Source organism: Perissodus microlepis, chromosome 10 (genome assembly GCF_051167445.1).
Source record: "Perissodus microlepis isolate ML-2025 ecotype Zambia chromosome 10, ASM5116744v1, whole genome shotgun sequence".
NCBI lineage: Eukaryota > Metazoa > Chordata > Actinopteri > Cichliformes > Cichlidae > Perissodus > Perissodus microlepis.
The window spans coordinates 8,258,749-8,277,965 of NC_140470.1; the positions used below are offsets into that span (position 1 = coordinate 8,258,749).

Genomic DNA, 19,217 nt, shown 5'->3' on the forward strand with positions numbered 1-19,217 from the left:
TTAATATATATTTTCTAAATATATATACATATAGACCTGCAGGGAGCCACATGCTCACTGTCTGATGATGAAATTTACTCAGTCCCTTGCAGGTTCCTCGATGTGGAAAGCATAATCCTAGACAAAATAGCGCTTGCCTTAGGGCAATATTATGCAGTTAGACCACTCTTCTTAGGGTATTAATCCTAAATTATGGTCTTTGGGGCTGCTTGTTTCAGGTTTTTAGGTGCTTCCCTGCTCCAACACACTTAATTCAAATGATTATCTTCGAATAACTAGTTGTGTTTGAGCAGAGACTGTTAAGAGGATAATCTCTGTTAATATTCTGAGAGCACTGACTCAGTGGTGGAATGTATATATGTAGTCTAGTTTAGTAGTCTAGTTTTGTTTGGATGCAAATGTATTACACACATGCACCAAACGTGCTGTGTTTCTGCAGAAAATCTGTCCTCAAAAACTTACTGTGAAAAAAATGAAGTTGACATCAAGTGCTGATGAGCTGGTCCAGATGTTTCTAAACAAGAAAAGAAAGAAACTTAGATTCTGGGTTCATCCAGTTCTCAAAGAAGGCAGCAGCAGAGAGAATTTCATGGTTTGATCCAGGAGTTGAAGCTGTATCACTGACAGCTTCAACTCCTGACATCAGCTTGAGCTTTTGCTGGCAGAGTGGGCAACACATCTGAGGAGGCAGAGAAATCATTGCAGTGTCTAAGGTAAAAATAGTATTATTGTAATGCTGCAGATTTGTCCATTGAAAATGACTTGTTCGGGGTGAATGGCTGCATTAAGAATACATGAGTCCAAGACATATTTTTAACACATGAAATTTTTGCACAGATTTTACACTTGCAGTGTGTAAAGGCCTTTACAGTCAGAATTCAAAAGCTGATCAAAAATGATACAGAAATTACTTGAAGGTGATTTGATATTGCTGGGAAGAGGCTGATGTATTTTTTTAACTCTTTATCAGGGCCCAACATGAAAAACTCAGTTTTAAGATTAAACCAACTCTGCTTGGTGGTATTTACAGCATATGAGCAAAGGGTGGTCCACATGTCATGTATGTGACTTTGTTTATATGAGATCTCAACCTGCATAGCGCATAGGAACACACATCCACTTTGTTTACTTTTACTGGCAGTCATCCAGGAATCCACAGAACTACAGTTACCTCATTAACTTCACTTTTCCCCTGTATCCACTATTCCAACAGTTTTGTTTTTCTCTTGTGTTTGCTTATTATGCTTCTATTTTTGTCCAGGACTGTTTGTAATCATCCCAGAGAGAGGAGGTATCAGCATCTCAACAGAGACTAAAACCAGCAACCCCATCTGCTGCTCTGAACCTCTCTAGATAGCGTGCACAAAGAGCAGCACAGACCATTAAAGTCTGCAGGCCAAAACACCAACCAGTAATCTGGAGGAGAACAAGGTGACAAACTCAGCAAATTCACAGCATCCTACAAAGAGGAGTTGGATAAGCTGAGGATTAAGAACAAAGTTGAAAATCACTGAAAGAGGAGAAAAGCAAAAATACACAAAACAGAGAAGAAACTTGAAAACATAAAGACTTGTTGGAAGTCCAGAGAGGGCTAAAGAAAGAGAAAAGGGCAACGCAGGAGGCAAAAAAAAAAAAAAATTCACAATGCAAAGAAGGAATTGTTGGAAGCCCAGAAAGCACTGGAAGAGAAGACAAGGGGACTGCAAAATTAATTGTTATAGGTCCGTAAAGCACTCAAAATGAGAAGATTGACGTGATGGGGATAAAGACAGATGGTAGACACTGAACTGTCACAGAAGGATGGGGAAAGAAGAAGCAGGCGAAAAAGAAGACAAACGAGCAGGAGAAGACAGTCAAGAACAAGAGCTGCTTCCAAAAGAAAAAAACATCTACTAGTTACACAAACTTTGAGGAAACTGGTGGTTCAACTCAGGGAGAGCGATAGCTTCCTCTTCCTCTCCCCTTTTTCCACTTTCCCTTTATCTTCTCTACCTTCACCACTCCACCTTTAATCCACTTCCTGTTTCTCCCTCCTTTCATCCTCCTGTCTCCATCTTCCCTCTACCACCTTCTCTCCCCTGGCCCTCCACTTCACCTTCTCTCTACTCTACCTTCATTCTCCCTCTGTCTCTTCTTCTTCGTCCTTTCCTTACCTTTGAAATGAAGATTAATAATATATAATAATCTTCATCATCATAAGTGAATAAAAATCAGTCAATAAATAATCCTGTGTGTGTCTGCCTCTACTCCTGCTGGTATGATCTAAAAAGGAATAAAGCTTTGAAGTTTATCAGTGTTTTTACAAGAATACATTTAAATTTAAAACTCCTCTGCGGCTGTGATTGTCACATGAGCCTGAGATGAAGTGTTTCCTCCCTGTGTTTTCATAGATTTATTTCGATCTGATATTCACTCACTGAGTGCCTCTCCTGTTAGATTACGTGGGCAAAGCTTGTTGGGATTTACACCTAGAATCATTATCTGGGGCTTGAAGAAGAGGATATCCGAACATGCAACAATAATATTCACACCTAGGACCAGAGTGTTAAGCAGGAGGAGTTTAAAAGAGAACCAGACACTCTGAGCACATGAAGCCCACTTTCAATTTACTATCAAATCTATTGATATCATATTGAAATATATCCTAAATTAAAATGACACAAATAAGGCTATCACAAAACAATAGGGAATATTTCACAAAGCTTCACAAACAGCTGTGAACTCCTCAAAAAAGTGTCCATCATATTAAACTGATGCAGGAAAATGCATCTGGGACTTTTAAGAGTTTGGAATTTCTTTAGTTCTTTCCTTAAGTTTCCTCTTCAGTCAAGTAAGCCAGAGTCAAGTTAGGTTCATTTTCAAAGTGTTCCTGAATTTAAACAGGTGAAATGACAGAAAAGGGGATCATCTTCTCCTCTAATGAAGTCTCAGAGCAGCTTCTGGGGGTAAGGAGGATCAGGGCTGAAGAGAATCCCATTCAATGTGCACTTCCATGGCATCACCAAATCACAACCTGTGTAAAACTAGCAAAACAACCTAGCTAAACTGGTCATTGTAAGTGGGGAAAATTGCAATCTCAAATCAAAAAACATGCTACACATTAGGAAATTACACTTTATGTTGCAAGCTAAGTTATAAAATACCAGCATATCTTTTTTTTTTTTTTTTTTTTTTGGCATTTGTGTATTTGTATTTGTGGTAGCAGAGTAATATTTAGAAGGATGTAATTTGTAATTTGTGTGAAATGTTCTGACTTTATTATGTTACATACACACACATACATACATACAAACAAAGCAACTCAGAGGCTTGTTTTTACTAAATGATCTTTTATTATATCAGGGAAGTAGTAACTTCTCCTGCCAGTAAAAAGAGCTACCCACCATTGCTTATTTAGCTTTTCTTCTCAAAAAAAGGAAGTACATTAATCCTCATTATCCAACACAAAGTTATTTCCTTGCCTTATAATTTACCAGCAAGCTTTGAAATGTGCAAATGACAAGTCTTTCAAAATCACCATTATGCAGCTGATGGCTGACTATAGCATTCCTATAAACAGAATGAATCCCTTTTACTCACCTGGACCCACAACACCAACGCCCTGGTAAAGAAGGCCCAGCAGCAGCTGCGCTTCCTCCAAGTCCTGAGGAAGAACAACCTTGGCCAGAAGCTGCTGCTGGCCGTCCACTGCTCCTCAGCATGCTCTCCTACTGCCTGGGTGTTTGGTAAATATGGGCCACAACTGAGAACAGGAAGGCCAGAACCGCAATTAACACTGCCCAGAAATGGAGGCCATTGCCAGATCCTCCTGTCTCAGGAAAACCAGGGCTATCACACATCAACCCTTGCACCCCACCCACAACCTGTTTGATCCGCTGCCCTCTGGTCAATCAGGTCCCACACCTCCAGACTCACAAACAGCTTCTTGCCCTGGGCCATTTGGACTGTAAACAAACACTATCTCCTCACACCCACCCCTGCCCCTGCCTACTCACCCACCGATCTGAGTAACAGTCTTCGCTCAGGCCACTCATACAAAGACAGTATTCAGACCTCAGTCTTTTTCTTTGCACTACTTCCAAGCACTTCGCAACTCGTTCTCTAATGTGTACCTTACTCTTGTTTTTGTACATATTTCTCCTGTTTGTTATTCATTCCTGCTGTCTTACTATTTATATTTTATTTTGGCACAGTTGGCGTGGAGCACCCACAATTTCGTTGAACAGTGACAATAAAGGGCTATTCTATTCTATTCTATTCAACCACCAGAGGGTGGCAACACTAATTATTAGAAATCTAGCCTACCACTCATAAATTATGACAGTAAAAACCCAATAAAGATTTGTTTATATAACTTACAATAAACCTTCATACATGGACTATATGTAAAATTCATTAAAGCACATTATATTAAAAAGATTTTTATTTCTTGAAATTCTTTAAGTCATTAGCTGCGTTAATAATATATAAATAATATTCATTATTATGTTTAAATGTGTTTTGCATGAATACACAACCTCATTTTGTGTTTTCATAACTTAAAGCCGTTTTTCAACAATTTACTGTAGTATTACTTTAAATGACATGCAGGGGGCAGCAGTAAACTCTGACTGCAGTTGTTTTAAGAAAGGAACAAGAAGGGGGTTCGCGCAATTACCAAAGAGCCTTGAATGAAAGAGTTCAGTATAGCTGCTACTTGCGATAACAGAGTTGCTGTCATTCATGTCAGGAGCGACGCCATCTTTCTTTTTCTTCTTCTTTTTTAGGGGCGACCAATCTTAGGCGTCTTTACCGTCTTTACAATTACCCATCATTCCCCAGAAACGTATGACCTGTCCCTGGCCTTGGTGTGTGGTGCCGTGCAGCTAGTTGTCAGTGTCTGCAGGCTGTTGGAATTAAATTAAGGGTAAACCGGCTTGTGTTTTTATCCGACAAGTCTGCGAGTAAACCGGGAGCTGAGCCACAATGCTGAAATGTAGGACTGTGTGGAAAAAGCTCGCTCCTTTGGCTAGAACTTCATCAACTCTGTGCCGGCAGAATGTGAGAAAAGCAGGTAAGTATCTAGTTACAGTAACTTGTCTTCCTTTTAGCTGACCTCGGTTTGATCATGCACTGCCTGTAGCATGATATTACACAGCAGCAATACATGAATCCATGGGGGGTAGCCCTGTTAGCTTAGCGCATGTAAATTTCAGCGACCTTTGGATGGTTATTAGAAAGCTAACTCAGCTAATTAGCAAACGTTAACGACGCAAGATGTAATTTCAGTAACGACCTAACTTAAACTGCATCTCATTTCATTGATTGAAGCACCAACGTTAACTGATAACGTCAGCAAGCATGTTTTTCACGTGTCTAGTGCTGGTACAGGTGTTACACCATGTTCTGTGCCCGTTTATGCAAGGGCCCAGTGTTGGATTTGAATCATGGGGTCTTGCAGTCTCTGATGACCCAGAAAGGATAAGCCCAGTCCTGTGCAGTATGTAGATTGCTAGAATGTACATTAATCTTCATAATAATATGTCACGTTATATCTATTACTCTTAGAGTGGAATGACACCTGCAACGCAAGTCAGATAGGTTTGCCATTGCCTCTATTTTATGTAAAAGTAATTTAAGGCGCTTTCCTAAACCCTAGAGGTGTGATGAGGACAAGCACAGGAGCATATATTTACTCAGTCCTTTTCCACTGTCAACATCCACAGATGTATTAAGCGTGTATTAAACAGGTAGCTACTTGGCAATTTCTTTTTATTAGAAGCAGGACTGAACCCTGATTTAGTAACGTTTGTGAACATAATTAAGAGTGCTGTAGCTTTAATCAGTGTTTAATCATGTGTGTGCTGGTTTATTGTTTCAGGTTTGAACAATGGCAGAATACCATCACATGTACCCACAGCTCACATGTCCAGTGGGCTGCCAGGGGGTGGTGGGGATAATCTAAAGTATGCCCTCCTGGTTGGAGCAGCCTCCATTGCTGGCGTGGCATATGTGAGTAAGCTTAGTTTATCATCATAGAGAGAGTGTGCAAATTTATTAATTGGAGCAATGATTTTCCGCCCCTTTTCTTGGGGTTTATTTCTGTAAATTGAACATTAAGGGCTGAGCAATATGGACAAAAGAAAAACAAATCTATATTTTTATGCTTAATGCCAATACAAGATATTTAGAAGGCCTGCATATCTCTGTATTATATATGGTAAATGGACTGATTATTATATAGCGGTTTTCTACTCTCCCGGAACACTCAAACATGCAACATGCCACATTCACCCATTAACATCCATTCACACCCATTCACACAAGCACTTTCTTCTATGCTTTAAGTGCTTTCTAGCTAACATTCACACACACTCATACTCTGATCCATATTCAGATGGATGCATTGGAGAGCAACTTGGGGTTAGTATATTGCCCAAGGTTTTTTGGCTTGCAGACTGGGGGAGCCAGGGATCGAACCACCAGCCTTCCACAGGGTGGCTGTAGCTCAGTAGATGACCTGCTCTCCTGAGCTACAGCCACCCCCATATAAAAGCAACATTATTTCATAGGCAGTGTTAAAAGCAGCTGGTTTATGTTCTGTTAGGTAGGGATGGTTCAGTTTCTTTGAAGTGAGCCTGTATGAGGTTCAGATCCACAGTCACCGTGTTACTCGGAGTAAAAACTAAAATCCATGTACTGCTGTAGACACAGTCAGCAGCGACGTTTGATTTTAGCCACCTGAAAGTACAGCTTTCACTGGAAAAGAAATCAAGTTGTTACTCTCCACTAGATTCCATTAACAAAATTAGTAATTTTACTTCACGCAACACAGGAGTTGTTTGACCACTGCTGCAATGGCTGCTTTGTTAGTTTGTGTTATTCTGAGACTTTGAATTTTTAGTCGATGAGTTTTGATCCCACATAACACATTACAACACTTAAGTCACGCAGTGTGACCTCCAACTTTTGTTTTCTGTAAATAAAAGTTACTGTTTTTGTCAACAGAGTCTGGTGTTTTTTAAAAGAACATGTTTTTGTAGCGTGTCATCTTAGCAAATCAGACCCTTTGATTGTTTTCACAGATGCATGAAGTTAATGTTTACTTTCAGACTATGAATTATTAGTTGTTGGCTTTACTTAAGCTTGTTTGAATAGCAGAGCAGTTATATGGATAGATTAAAAAAAATAAATAAATCAGTATAACAACCGTGATGGGAGTGATCTGCTGTCACCTCCAGCAGATTCTGACAGCCAGCTGGGCCCTTCCTCTGTGGAGTTTGCGTTTTTTCTACCAGTGTGGGTTCTGTGGGTACTCTGGCTTCCTCCCACAGTCCAAAGACATGCATGTTGGGTTATTTAGTGATTTTTAATTTGGCTGTAGGTGTCGATATGAGTGTATGCGCGTGTGTGTGCGGTTGTCTGTCTCTGTGCCAGCTCTGCGATAGACTGGTGACCTGTTTGGGTTGTAACTCGCCTGATCCCCTCTGTGAGCTGGGATATACTCCACTGCCCCAGCATATCCCAGATTGCGCAAGTAATTAAGAAAATGGTTGAATGGCTATATCACCCAGTCCTAGTTTAAAATCCTCCACTGCCTGTTTGCTCATGACCGAAAGATAACCGTTGACACCAGATCTGACTGGCAAAATTGGACAGCTTGACAAAATGAAGCAATCATTGAATTTGTCAGTGACTAAACTTAGTCCATTTATCTGTTTTTCACAGGCGTACCATACTATGAAAGGAGACCAGCAAAGATATCAGGCCCGTATCACTGAACTTTCATCCAGATCACAAAAAGCAGCTGCAAAAGAATCAGTCACACCCATCCAGCCCCAGCCTCCCGGTGAGCAGCTTTTAGGAACTATTGGTTAATAAGACAACTTTCACCTTTACTGTTAACCTCTGACAAATTTCTGAATTTCACTTTTTGATTTTTTTTTTGTCCTTTAGCTGTAGAAACCACTGAGACAAAAGGTGAGTGATCTTTGCCATGTCTGTGTAGTCGGTTACTGATCAAACTCCACTTATGTTAATAACTAATAGGAAGTAAAGCTTTGTAACCTTGACACATTTAAACAGATCTCCTCCAGGCCTCTTAAGTGCAGCGCTTAAATGCTGTTCGCAGTGACAACTTTTTAAAGGAATTTGTGTTTTTAAAGGTGTTAGAAGAGCCTTTTAATCAGCTGAGTCCATAGCGCATGGTTTAGCTTTGACTTTATTTTCCATATAAGCAGCAAATTTTGAGGCTTTAAAACAAACTGCGTTACAGACTGTACTTGAATTGGAGACTGTTTTAAATATCTCACTGAACCACAAACCAGATTGTCTCTTGCTCTATATGCTGAATGTTACTCAAAGTTATTTTTAACTGTGTGTTCTCTCTCAGCCACCACTGAGCCAAAACCTGAAACAGCTCCTTCATCCCAGGAGCCAAGCCCTCCAGCATCAGGCACTGAAGCAGTAGCCACCAGTGAAACAACCGAACTGCCTCCAGGTTGTCTGCATACTTTTTTTTTCCTCTTCATCTACCATGCATGTTTAGCAATATAAAAAATATCTAGAGCATGCAATGCTTTATATGCTTGGGCAGCGGTCCCCAACCCCCGGGCCTCGGACCGGTACCAGTCCGTGAGTCGTTTGGTACCGGGCCGCGAGAGTTGAGGCTAAGGTGTGAAATGTATGGTTTTGAGGGTTTTTATCGGTTTTCAGCGTTATTTTGTTATCGTTTTTATCGTTAACTCGGTTTTCCTGGGTCTTTTCACGTGTGTTATGAATAAATCTTCTTTTTTTTCGGTACCGGTACTAGTTTTATTTTGTTGTATTTATCCGCGACACCTTAAAGGCCGGTCCGTGAAAATATTGTCGAGCATAAACCGGTCCGTGGCGCAAAAAAGGTTGGGGACCGCTGTGCTTGGGTATTAGAAATGATGACACCAACTGGCAAAAGCAGGTCAGTGCAAGCAGGCAGGCGGCAAAGCAAATTTCCACGTGTTAAAAATATGTTGTTGGATTTGTTAAATTGAGATGATGTGTTTTACAACAAAGATTCTTTGCGTGCTTCACACTTTTATCATCTCTTTTTTTTTTTTTTTTTCGTGCGTACTGTCTATTGAAAAGCTGAGAATTTTGCAAATGATACCTCATTTGCTGCCATGTAAGTAAGATTAAAAACAGCCCCAGATAAAATAGCCACAAAGATAGCATTCAGAGATGCACTGACGAAACCAGTGAGGGAGTGGAATCGACAGATTTCCATCTTCCTGGCCAAACCAGTGCCCACTATGTTTCATGCACATGGTGACATGCACACTCACAGCCACATACTAACATGTTAGCATGGAGGCTTCTCACTGTGAGTGAAGACAAAAAGTCTGCCAAGGTAAATTGAGTGGTGACCCCCAAATAAGACACCTAAATCACCCTCAGCCAGCTGAATGTGGAGACTTTAAAGAAGCCAAAATAAAAAAAAAACAAAAAACAAAATAGGCTAAAATGAATTCTCTAGAGCCAACAACAAGCCAGCAGCCTCAGTATGAGTGAGGATTTTTTTTCCTTCATTGATTAGTTTAGTTTTTGAAGTACATTTAGTGTATCGGCGGGCTTATCTGGTCTCCATTCATTATTTGTAGGAAAATAATGAGTTACTCTGAGCCTCTTTTGTCTTACTTTCACTCTCAATTGTGCTTGCTGTTCCTCTTCCATCTGAAAATCAGCCGTGGGCTTCACACCTGCCTCTCTCAAGCTGCCCTCACATGCCCCTTATCTCCTCATTGGTGGAGGTACTGCCTCTTTTGCTGCTGCTCGGTCTATTCGAGCCAGAGACCCCGGTGCCAAGGTCAGTAAAGCCCCTATGTTCACTTTGAATTCCCTTTGTTACTTGTTTAGTTGTACCTGAATTTGGTAAATATGAGTCTTTTTGTTTGTTTGTTTTTTTACTGCCAGGTACTAATTGTGACTGATGAGCCAGACCTTCCATATATGAGACCTCCTCTTTCTAAAGAGCTGTGGTTCTCTGATGATCCCAGTGTGACAGAAACTCTGCGCTTCAAACAATGGAACGGAAAAGAAAGGAGGTGTGTTTGGTCTATTTAACCTTAGTGCTCTCAGTTCTTTTGTCTCAGCATCTGTCTGTCCTTGGCCATGTCTTGCTACATTATTGAAAAATTCAAGCTTCCTCTGGCACTATTGTGCCTTCTTCAGACTTAAACACAGGGCTTCCATTGTTCTTTAAAAAGGGAAAAAATAAAGCAAAATTAAGTCTTAAAATATCTTGTTTCCTTAAAAATAGGTGTTAATTTTTGCAGATTGTATTAGGCAGTTTATGTCTAACTTCCAGCACAGAGAGAATTGAATGTAGGCTATACCAGTGAAAGAACTTGGCTAACCTCATTCACATTTTACAATGAATTATTTAACCCACAGTAATCAGTTGCTGATATTAGATGGAAACAGCTGAAAATAGATGGATACATGTATTGCAAATAAATAAGAGAGTTATGATAATGTACAGTAGACCTTTACCAAATGTAACATTGCCGCCATATCATCCATCCATTTTATTAGCCACTTATAAGAAATTTCACGTGGGGCTGGAGTCTATCCTAGCTGACTTCAGGCAAGAAGCAGGGTTAACCCCAGACAGGTTGCCAGTCTATCACAGCGCTAACACAGAGAACCAGTCAAGGTTTCATTCACATGTACTTCAGATTGGATTCACCAGTGAACCTAACAGGCCTGTTTTTGGACTGGGAGGAAGCTGGAGTACCCCGAGAGAACTCACACAGCAGAGAACATGCAAACTCCACACAGACAGGCCCTGCCAAGCTTAGATGTTCAATCCCAGAACCTTCTGGCTGTGAGGCGACATTACTAAGCACTGCACTGTCACCCAAATTTAGCCTAAAGAGACGTCTTTAGGCTCAGTGTGCAACAAAATGTTTGGAACAGTTAACGGTTAAAATGTGCTGTTATAATAATGTGCTATTGTATACCAAACTTGTATCCATGGCTTGTTTATAAATGCCTGCATATAATTTATTATTTCAACATTGTTTGGTCTGAAATGCAGTCATTCTGACCTTTAAAATTTGCAGGAACACTGAGACATCCACTTATAAAATTTGGTTGTTACTAACGTCTCTATTTTACTGCTGTTTCCCTTTAATAAATGTTAATACCAAACAAATCTTGCAGTTTCTCTACAAAGAGGTGATAGACTTTTTTTTTTTTTTTTAAACACCTGGTATTGTTGTAAAAAACTGAATGTGTACTCTATAAACATTTCTGAGAAGCTTTTTTTCTTTTTCAGTGGTTTAGTCATTTTAATACTTTTGTATTTATTTGCTAGCATCTACTTCCAGCCGCCGTCATTCTACATTAACCCAGAAGAGCTGGATAGTGTAGAAAATGGAGGAGTGGCTGTTCTCACTGGAAAAAAGGTAGATTTATGGTTTTCTTTCCTCAGTCTCCATAATTTTATTCAGTATATGAATAAAATTATACTGAATAAAAGTGAAGTATTCAGACCAGAAGTAATTATATTGACAGATTTGCAAGCACTATGTGTTATGATGTCTAAACCTGGAAAGCAGAAGTTATTCATGAGGTATACTTATTTTTTTTATAGGTGATTCACATGGATGTGAGAGGAAACAAAGTAAAACTGGACGATGACACTGAGATTTCATATGACAAGTGTTTGATTGCTACAGGTAAACTCCCTTGTTTTATTTCTTGTCTGTTTTTATCACTTAAACCTGGTAGAAGCTAATTTTATCTTTCTCAGGTGGTGTGCCAAGAAATCTCCAAGTCATTGAAAGAGCAGGAGAGGAAGTGATGATGAGAACCACTTTGTTCCGCAAGGTCAGTGTGTAGCCACAAGGGGGTGGTAGAGATGTTTCACGCTAACCATCTGTGGCTGATAGTATGTATATACAGCTTGTTGGAGTGAGTGTTAAGGCATACCACGAAGGAAATATTAACTATTTTAAAATGAAAATAAAAAAGTTTTGTCTTTTTTGATTTAGATCATTACAAGCATTGAGATTTTCCAGACAGAAGTCTTACTGTTGTTTACATAAAAAAATCTGACTGTTGCTCTAAATTCATTTTTTGTTTTTCCCACAGATTGAGGACTTCAGATCTCTAGATAAGGTCTCGAGGAATGTAAAATCCATCACTATCATTGGAGGTGGCTTCTTGGGCAGCGAGCTGGCTTGTGCCCTTGGCAGGAGATGTAAGAACAGATGACGAGCTGAGAAACTAGCAGAGTAGATAAGAACACTGATGTCCAGCATAAGTAACTCTTTTCTTAGTTGTTGTTCTTCCTCTTTCTCTTTTTAGCTACTGAGGCGGATCTGGAGGTGATACAGATGTTCCCTGAGAAGGGTAACATGGGAAAAGTGCTACCCGAGTATCTGAGCAACTGGACAACAGAAAAAGTCAAGAAAGGTCCAACTTTATTTCATATAAGTCTCCAAAGACAAAAAATGTTCTTTATGTGTCTCATTATATTATGATGTCTTGCCTGTTTTCATAGAGGGTGTAAAGGTTATTTCAGAAGCTTTGGTGAAGTCTGTGACCTGCAAAGATGACAAATTAGAAATCCATCTAAAGGATGGTAGATTGGTAGGTTCAGATTTCTACACAAACTCGGACAAAATCAGGACATTGAATTTATTTATAAGCTGCTGATTATCTATCGTTTTATTTTTGTAGGTGAAAACTGATCACATTGTTACAGCTGTTGGCCTAGAGCCAAATGTTGACCTTGCTAAGTCAGGAGGTCTGGAGGTGGACTCTGACTTTGGTGGCTACCGGGTAAACGCAGAGCTGCAAGCCAGGTCCAATATTTGGGTGGTAAGTTAATGTTCATATGACGTTTTCTGCTAACAAGATCCCGAAAAGCTGTGATTAAAAATCCCTCTTTAAAAGTTCCTGTGCTGTGCTTTGCTGGTTTGCCTATAAAATCCTAGAAAATGCTGAGTAATTTAGTTAAAGTCACTTTTGTAGAAATTTCAAACCTGTGGGAAAGTCTTAACTTAATTATTATCCCATTGTGCTCATACCTCTAGTTTCACTGATCATTTTGGACACAGGAATAATTGTTATCGCTTGTTTTAACCAAAACCACCACATTTTCACCAACCGATGCACAATGATGATTTTGTCTTCTTTTTGATTAAAGCGCCCTCTTCAGGCTCAATCAAGTCATAGTCCTAATATAAAACAGTGTAATTAAAATTGTAGTGTAATGGCAATGTCCTATTTTGAATGTAATGTTGTGTTTTAGGAAAATATTGTCAGTGCCTGTTAACATGAAATAAAAACTGCATAATCTAAGCCATACTGCATGTTCCCAATCGATTCTTGTTGATGTAGGCAGGAGATGCTGCGTGTTTCTATGACATCAGACTGGGTCGCAGACGTGTGGAGCACCACGATCACGCTGTTGTGAGTGGTAGACTAGCTGGAGAGAACATGACGGGAGCCAGCAAACCCTACTGGCATCAGTCCATGTTCTGGTAGGTATCATACTTTTGTTTACTACTTCTACTTACTATGGGCTATAAAGTCTTTTTTTTTCTCACCCTCCCCAAATGAGACCTGTGGATGCAAACCATGAAAACTTCTTTTAAGTGGAAATGAAGGAAAGAGTTTGTGAAGGCGAGAACAGTCTTAATTTTTGATTGCACTGAATGCATTTAACTCAGAGAGCATGTGCAGTGGTGCAAGGGACTCCGATGTAATCCTTTTAGAGGTCAGATCAACATACATGATTCCTTTGAAGTCTTGAAAACCATTAAAATATTTAAAATGTCTTTAGGGGACATTAAATCCGTCCCGAGAGAGACTTTAAACCCCTGAAGAGTCATCTCTGTTCATCAGAATTCGATAAAAAATAAATAATACCATCTTGCAATAAAATGCTTTATATTTGCCTCACTAACTATGCATGCATATATGAAAATGAGCCCCACTGCCTTCCTTAGCTGCTTGCCTCATTTTTTTGGTGTGTGCTGATCCACCCCACTGAACTCTTACACAGATGAGAAAAAGCCAGTGCTTAAATTATAAATCAGGAGGTCCTGATCAAGACAGGGTACTGTTCCAGCAGGTCAAGGGAGACAAGGTCACAGAGCACATAAGAAACAACATCAACAGTTTCTGCAGCACTTTGGGCAATGGCTCCCTGTTTAAAACTGAAACTGTCACCACAAACAGCATTTTGACAGATTTAGACGTGGTGCTTTTATTATTCTTACAGAATATAATGAGGGCAACATTGTCTTCACTTAACTTTTCTCTCCTATGCTTCATTGTCTGTTTTACTGTGACGCACATGGTAAAACAACGAGCAGAAAATCCTTAAACTGAGCTAAAATGAAACAATGAAAGGCACAATGGGGGGAAAAAAAACATTCAGCTTGCCCACGTCATCAGGCAGCTTCCAGTATGTTGCTAATGGTGATGGCATTGATTCCTTTGGTTACCTGTGGACAACGATTGTTCACTGAGATCACTGCTGATGTCTCTTCTCCCTGCCATCGTGTAACACACACCTGATCGCTCCAGACAAGCAAACTGCTAAAACCTGTGCCTTCACAGAGGGGCTCACACTTTCTGACGATTTATCAAGCATGTTAAGCTTATTTAGCTTTTCACACAGTGCTTTTGGCAGATTTCTTTGCTAATCAATCACATGGTGTAACATGTGATTGATTCATTTTCATCTGAGGTTGTATTTAAATCATTTTAGAACCTCGTAAGTAAGACCTGTAATTGCTTTATTATTTCCTAATAGGTAAAACTTTCGACTTGATGACTGCGTACTTTTTCTCGTGTATCAAAAAGCACACGGACTGGTTAACAAGGTTAAATATTTGATTTAAAGCTTAAAAACAATAAAACTTTATGGCCTTGGACATGCATATGTTAGACATTATAAATAAGATCACAGTAGGACTCCAGATATTAAGGGAGTTACCAAAAATGTAAGTACAGTGTGGAATGCAACTCTCAGGACCCAGATGAATGGTGTGAATACATGTTGCTAGCAGCTGGTGAAATGTGACACACTGTTGAAACATGGGTTCACTGCAGTCCAAGAAAAAGTACACAGGAACATTCGTCCAACTACCACAGCTCCATTAACTAGTCCTTCATATTTATATAATTATAAAGTATAGTCAGTAACTTTTGAAAAGTTCGTCTGTTTATGCTCAAATGCTGCATGTAAAATGTAAAGAGACGTACCAACAGATTCCCTATAAATATCAACGAAGCATAGTTCTGGCCGGCTCTGCAGTTTTATACAAGCTCTCTGTGCAACCTTGCAATTTGTCAAGGTCAGGTGACTCTGACATCACTTCAGGTCTTAAAACTCATCAGGCAGCAGCGGTGGGGGTTTGTCACTGAAGATTACAGCCCTCAGCAGTGCTCGTGTTTCAGATGGGAGCTGTGTGAGGTATATAAACATACACACAGTGTTCAGGAAGCTGTTTTGACAGTAAAGTTTTAAAAAGCTGGCATTTGTTTCACTTCAGCAGAACTACTTCCAACAGAAATGTGAGGAAAATGTTCTTGGCATAGAAATCCTAGGTGACACTTCTTGGCACAAAATGACTGTGTCTAGTTTAATTGTACAGTGGTGCTCCAAAGTTTGTCTACCCTTTAGTTTTCTACATATAATCTCTAAAACTTGACCAGATTTTAGCACAAATTTTAAAAGTAGATTTAAAAAAAAAAAAGGAAAAAGCTGAATTAATAAATCAGACAATGCCAAATCGAGTTATTAATTTCTGAGAGAAATTGTCTGTTGTAGCATATCTGTGAGGAGGGAGGGGTGATGTGAACTTTAAGGAATATCGGTTAATGTGAGTGTTAAATTACAGTCAAGCGTTGCCAGACAGTGAGATAGCAGTCAGATGTGAGAGGGCTTCTTCTTTTATATTTGTAAATAATTATTTTCCTTGAATATCTGTGGGAGTGAGACAATAGCATAAGCATGGAGAGAACTTTCAAAGCAAATCCAGCAAAAAGAGATGTATAAAAGACTGGGAGCTTACAACGGAACAAGTAACTAAATGTGTTTCTTGCCATGGTTAATGTTCATGAGTCTTCCATCAGAAGATTATCGAGGTGTGTGCGTGTGTGTGCGTGTGTGTGTGTGCGCGTGTGCGTCAGGGTTGCAAGGCTGTTCAAAATGCTTGTATCAGACCAAAATAAAGCTTAGAGGTTTAAACAAGCTTGCTTCTGGAGGAAGGGGAACGCTGCTTTGCACCATAATGCCCATCATGGCTTGAGACTGTGCCAGAACGGCTTTCCATCAGAGCAATGAATTCTGTATTCTTCCGGGAAATTCTGAAGGCAAAGGGTCAGGAGATCTGCCTGTGAACCGAATCTCAGCTGAAAGTGGGTCACGCATCAAAATGACGACACACGGAGCACACAAGTTATTGTACCAAGAATAGTTGGAGAGTAATAAAGCTTTGTATGGCTGAGTTACAGTTCTGACCTTAATCCACCAGAAATGATGGAGGAAGGCAGCAGTTCGTGTAAGGAAATCTACCGACATCCCAGAATAGAAGCTGTTCTTTACGGAAGAATGGGCGAAAATTCCTCCAAGCCGATGTCATGGACCAATCAACAATTTTTGTAAACATTTTGTTGCTGTTATTTCTTCACAAGAGAGTCACACCAGATACTGCAGGCAGGCAGGCAGGCAGGGCTACACTTTTTACACATACTAATATTGAATCATTCCCCCCAGACGTGGGAAGTTAAATCCATTTAAGTTAAATACTTAAATACAATTTTCAGGTATCTGTACTTACTCTTCCAGGTATCTACTTTAGGTTTCTCCCTACATTTCTAAATGAAAATCTGTAATTTCTACTCTTTACATTTCAAAAGAGACGTGTTACTTTTGGTTTAATGCATTTGGGGGTAAGTTACTATTTTGGTACTGCCAGCGTCCAAACATCAAACCGATTTGAGCCTAAACAGAATCGCATGAAAGGCAGTCCTGTTTGTTGATTAATCACCAGAGGATGTTGCATAAAAAGAGATGGCATGTGCCAAGGTCAGGGGTTGAAAGTGGAACGGTGGCTTTTGTTTTTGCCACAACACCAATGACTGCACATGTCCATGTATTGCGGTACTTCAGCATCTAGCTAGCCCTGCAGAAGAGGAGCAAGCATAAAGGGAGTGACGTTTTTTTAAGTGTCAGGTCATTTCAAATGCAGTTCAACAAAAATCAGTAAACACACAAACTATTTGTGTGCAGTTTGTCGCACAGTGTGTTGCTAGCTAAAGGTTCAGCTGCTGTATTTCACAGGGAGAGAAAAGAAAGGTCTAACTTCACTCAGGGATGGAGAAAGATAAGAAAGACAGGACAGGAGAGGAAGAAGAGAGGTTAGATTTAAAGGTAAGGACTGCTCCGTAGGATTTAAGAAGATACTGGGTCTGTACATGTGACAATATGTTTTTTCATATTGTGAAACATGCTGAAAATTAAACTGAATTAGACTTGCTGCTAGTTTAAGGACTGGAGTTCTCAGTAGAAATTATATCAGAGTTATGATGATGAGTTATGGTTCTTTTCCCCACAAAATTGGCCACTACAGCCAATTTTAGTGTTCCCCCACCTGCTGAATCCCACTTTAACTCATGACTGTACACATTTTCCTACTTAGAGACAGAGTCACCCTCTACAATGAAGGCAACAGAAAATAGATGTATATTTTATTTTCCTTCTTTTTCTTCAGATTCAAGCTGAGTACAATTAGAAGAAAATAGACTAAAGGTTTTTATTTCCATCTACTGATATTATTTTATCATTTTGTTAATATAGCACAAGGTTCAATCAGCTTTGCACAAAAATAGAAACATCCTCCAAAGAGCTACCTTTACTTTCTTACTGTACTTCTTTACTTTTACTTGAGTAAAAAAGTCAAATCAGTACTTTCTTACAGTACTAGAGTATTTTCTAACAGTAATATTTGTACTTCTACTTAAGTACAGAGTGTCTGTACTTTTGCCAACACTGCCCCTCCCACCTCCAAACATGACCTGGTTTAACATTTTGTATTTATGTATTTAATCTACATGCTTGTAGAATCAGATATCAGATCAGTTTTAAACTTGAAATCTTTCAAGCCCCACTTTGAAAACACATGAGACATTTTGTGCAAAGAATTACTAAATGTTATGCATGATTTCTGACTTTGTTCTCAACTACATGTGGTACTGCAGTAAATCACGTGTACCTTCTTACAGGAGTGATCTGGGTCCTGATGTAGGCTACGAGGCTATCGGGATTGTTGACAGCAGTCTACCAACAGTAGGCGTGTTTGCTAAAGCAACTGCCAAGGATACGCCTAAAGCTGCTACAGAAGAGTCAGGTAGGAGCAGTCAACCTTTTCCTTCAAGCAAAGAGAGAAAAAAAATAGATTTTGAGGACAAAGGGTCAGACAGAGTCTGTGTTCTCAAATCTGCGGCAGGAACTGGGATCCGCTCAGAAAGTGAAACGGAGGACACAGCCACCAGCACGGTGGCCTCTGTGACACCTGCTCCTGTCGTGGAGAACAAAGACGACTATGGCAAAGGAGTCATCTTCTACCTAAGAGACAAAGTGGTGGTGGGCATTATCCTGTGGAACGTGTTTAACAGAATGCCCGTTGCAAGGAAGGTAAGTGCTGCCGTTTTGCTTTTTGTCATCAAGAGCAAAATATCCGTTCGGTTGTTGTAATTGTTTATTTCTGTTATTCGTAGATCATCAAGGATGGAGAAGAGCATGCAGATCTGAACGAAGTGGCCAAGCTGTTCAACATCCACGAGGATTAAGACTGTGGGGACGACAAACGTGCACGGGAGGGAGTGGGGCTTCATGTGACAGCTGAACTCTGGGACTCATTGCCACATTCTCTAAGACACAACTGGTCACACTTACCAAATGAGGATCAATGTAAATTATGTTGGTGAAATATTTTCATATTTGGAATTTATATCTGTTGCGCTTGTTTTTCCTCCTTTTAGGAGAAGTCTCTGTGTTATCTTTCTGCTGTCACCAAACTCGCGTGATTGCTTATCTGCATTCCCCCCCACCAGGCTGCAAATGTGGCACATGGGTCATCGTTTCCGTCGGTGTGATCAAAGCAGCTTGTTCAGAGGAGAAAAAAAAAGCTGCAATAAAAGCTATTTTTAAATCACTCATCTCTGTATTTTCAGTT

The 19,217-nt window shown here is 39.8% G+C and overlaps 1 protein-coding gene across 1 annotated transcript; it reads left to right on the plus strand.

Annotated features, from left to right (window-relative positions):
- Positions 1-4,709: 4,709 nt before the first annotated feature.
- Positions 4,710-19,196, plus strand: aifm1 (apoptosis inducing factor mitochondrion associated 1). The gene is made up of 18 exons (XM_084941761.1): positions 4,710-5,053; positions 5,861-5,991; positions 7,708-7,828; positions 7,936-7,959; positions 8,372-8,479; positions 9,699-9,820; positions 9,928-10,058; positions 11,333-11,423; positions 11,612-11,696; positions 11,771-11,847; positions 12,112-12,220; positions 12,328-12,435; positions 12,524-12,612; positions 12,703-12,843; positions 13,366-13,508; positions 18,265-18,389; positions 18,489-18,676; positions 18,760-19,196. Exons 1-18 carry the CDS (start codon positions 4,966-4,968, stop codon positions 18,829-18,831), a joined length of 1,953 nt encoding a protein of 650 aa, XP_084797887.1. The 5' UTR covers positions 4,710-4,965; the 3' UTR covers positions 18,832-19,196.
- Positions 19,197-19,217: the final 21 nt, after the last annotated feature.

Bases quoted from the DNA above. Each gene is read 5' to 3' on its own strand.
- aifm1 (XM_084941761.1), top strand. From the start codon at position 4,966: ATGCTGAAATGTAGGACTGTGTGGAAAAAGCTCGCTCCTTTGGCTAGA. The intron at 12,613-12,702 runs GTAGGTTCAGAT...TTATTTTTGTAG, and splicing joins ATCTAAAGGATGGTAGATTG to GTGAAAACTGATCACATTGT. The intron at 18,390-18,488 runs GTAGGAGCAGTC...AATCTGCGGCAG, and splicing joins AGCTGCTACAGAAGAGTCAG to GAACTGGGATCCGCTCAGAA.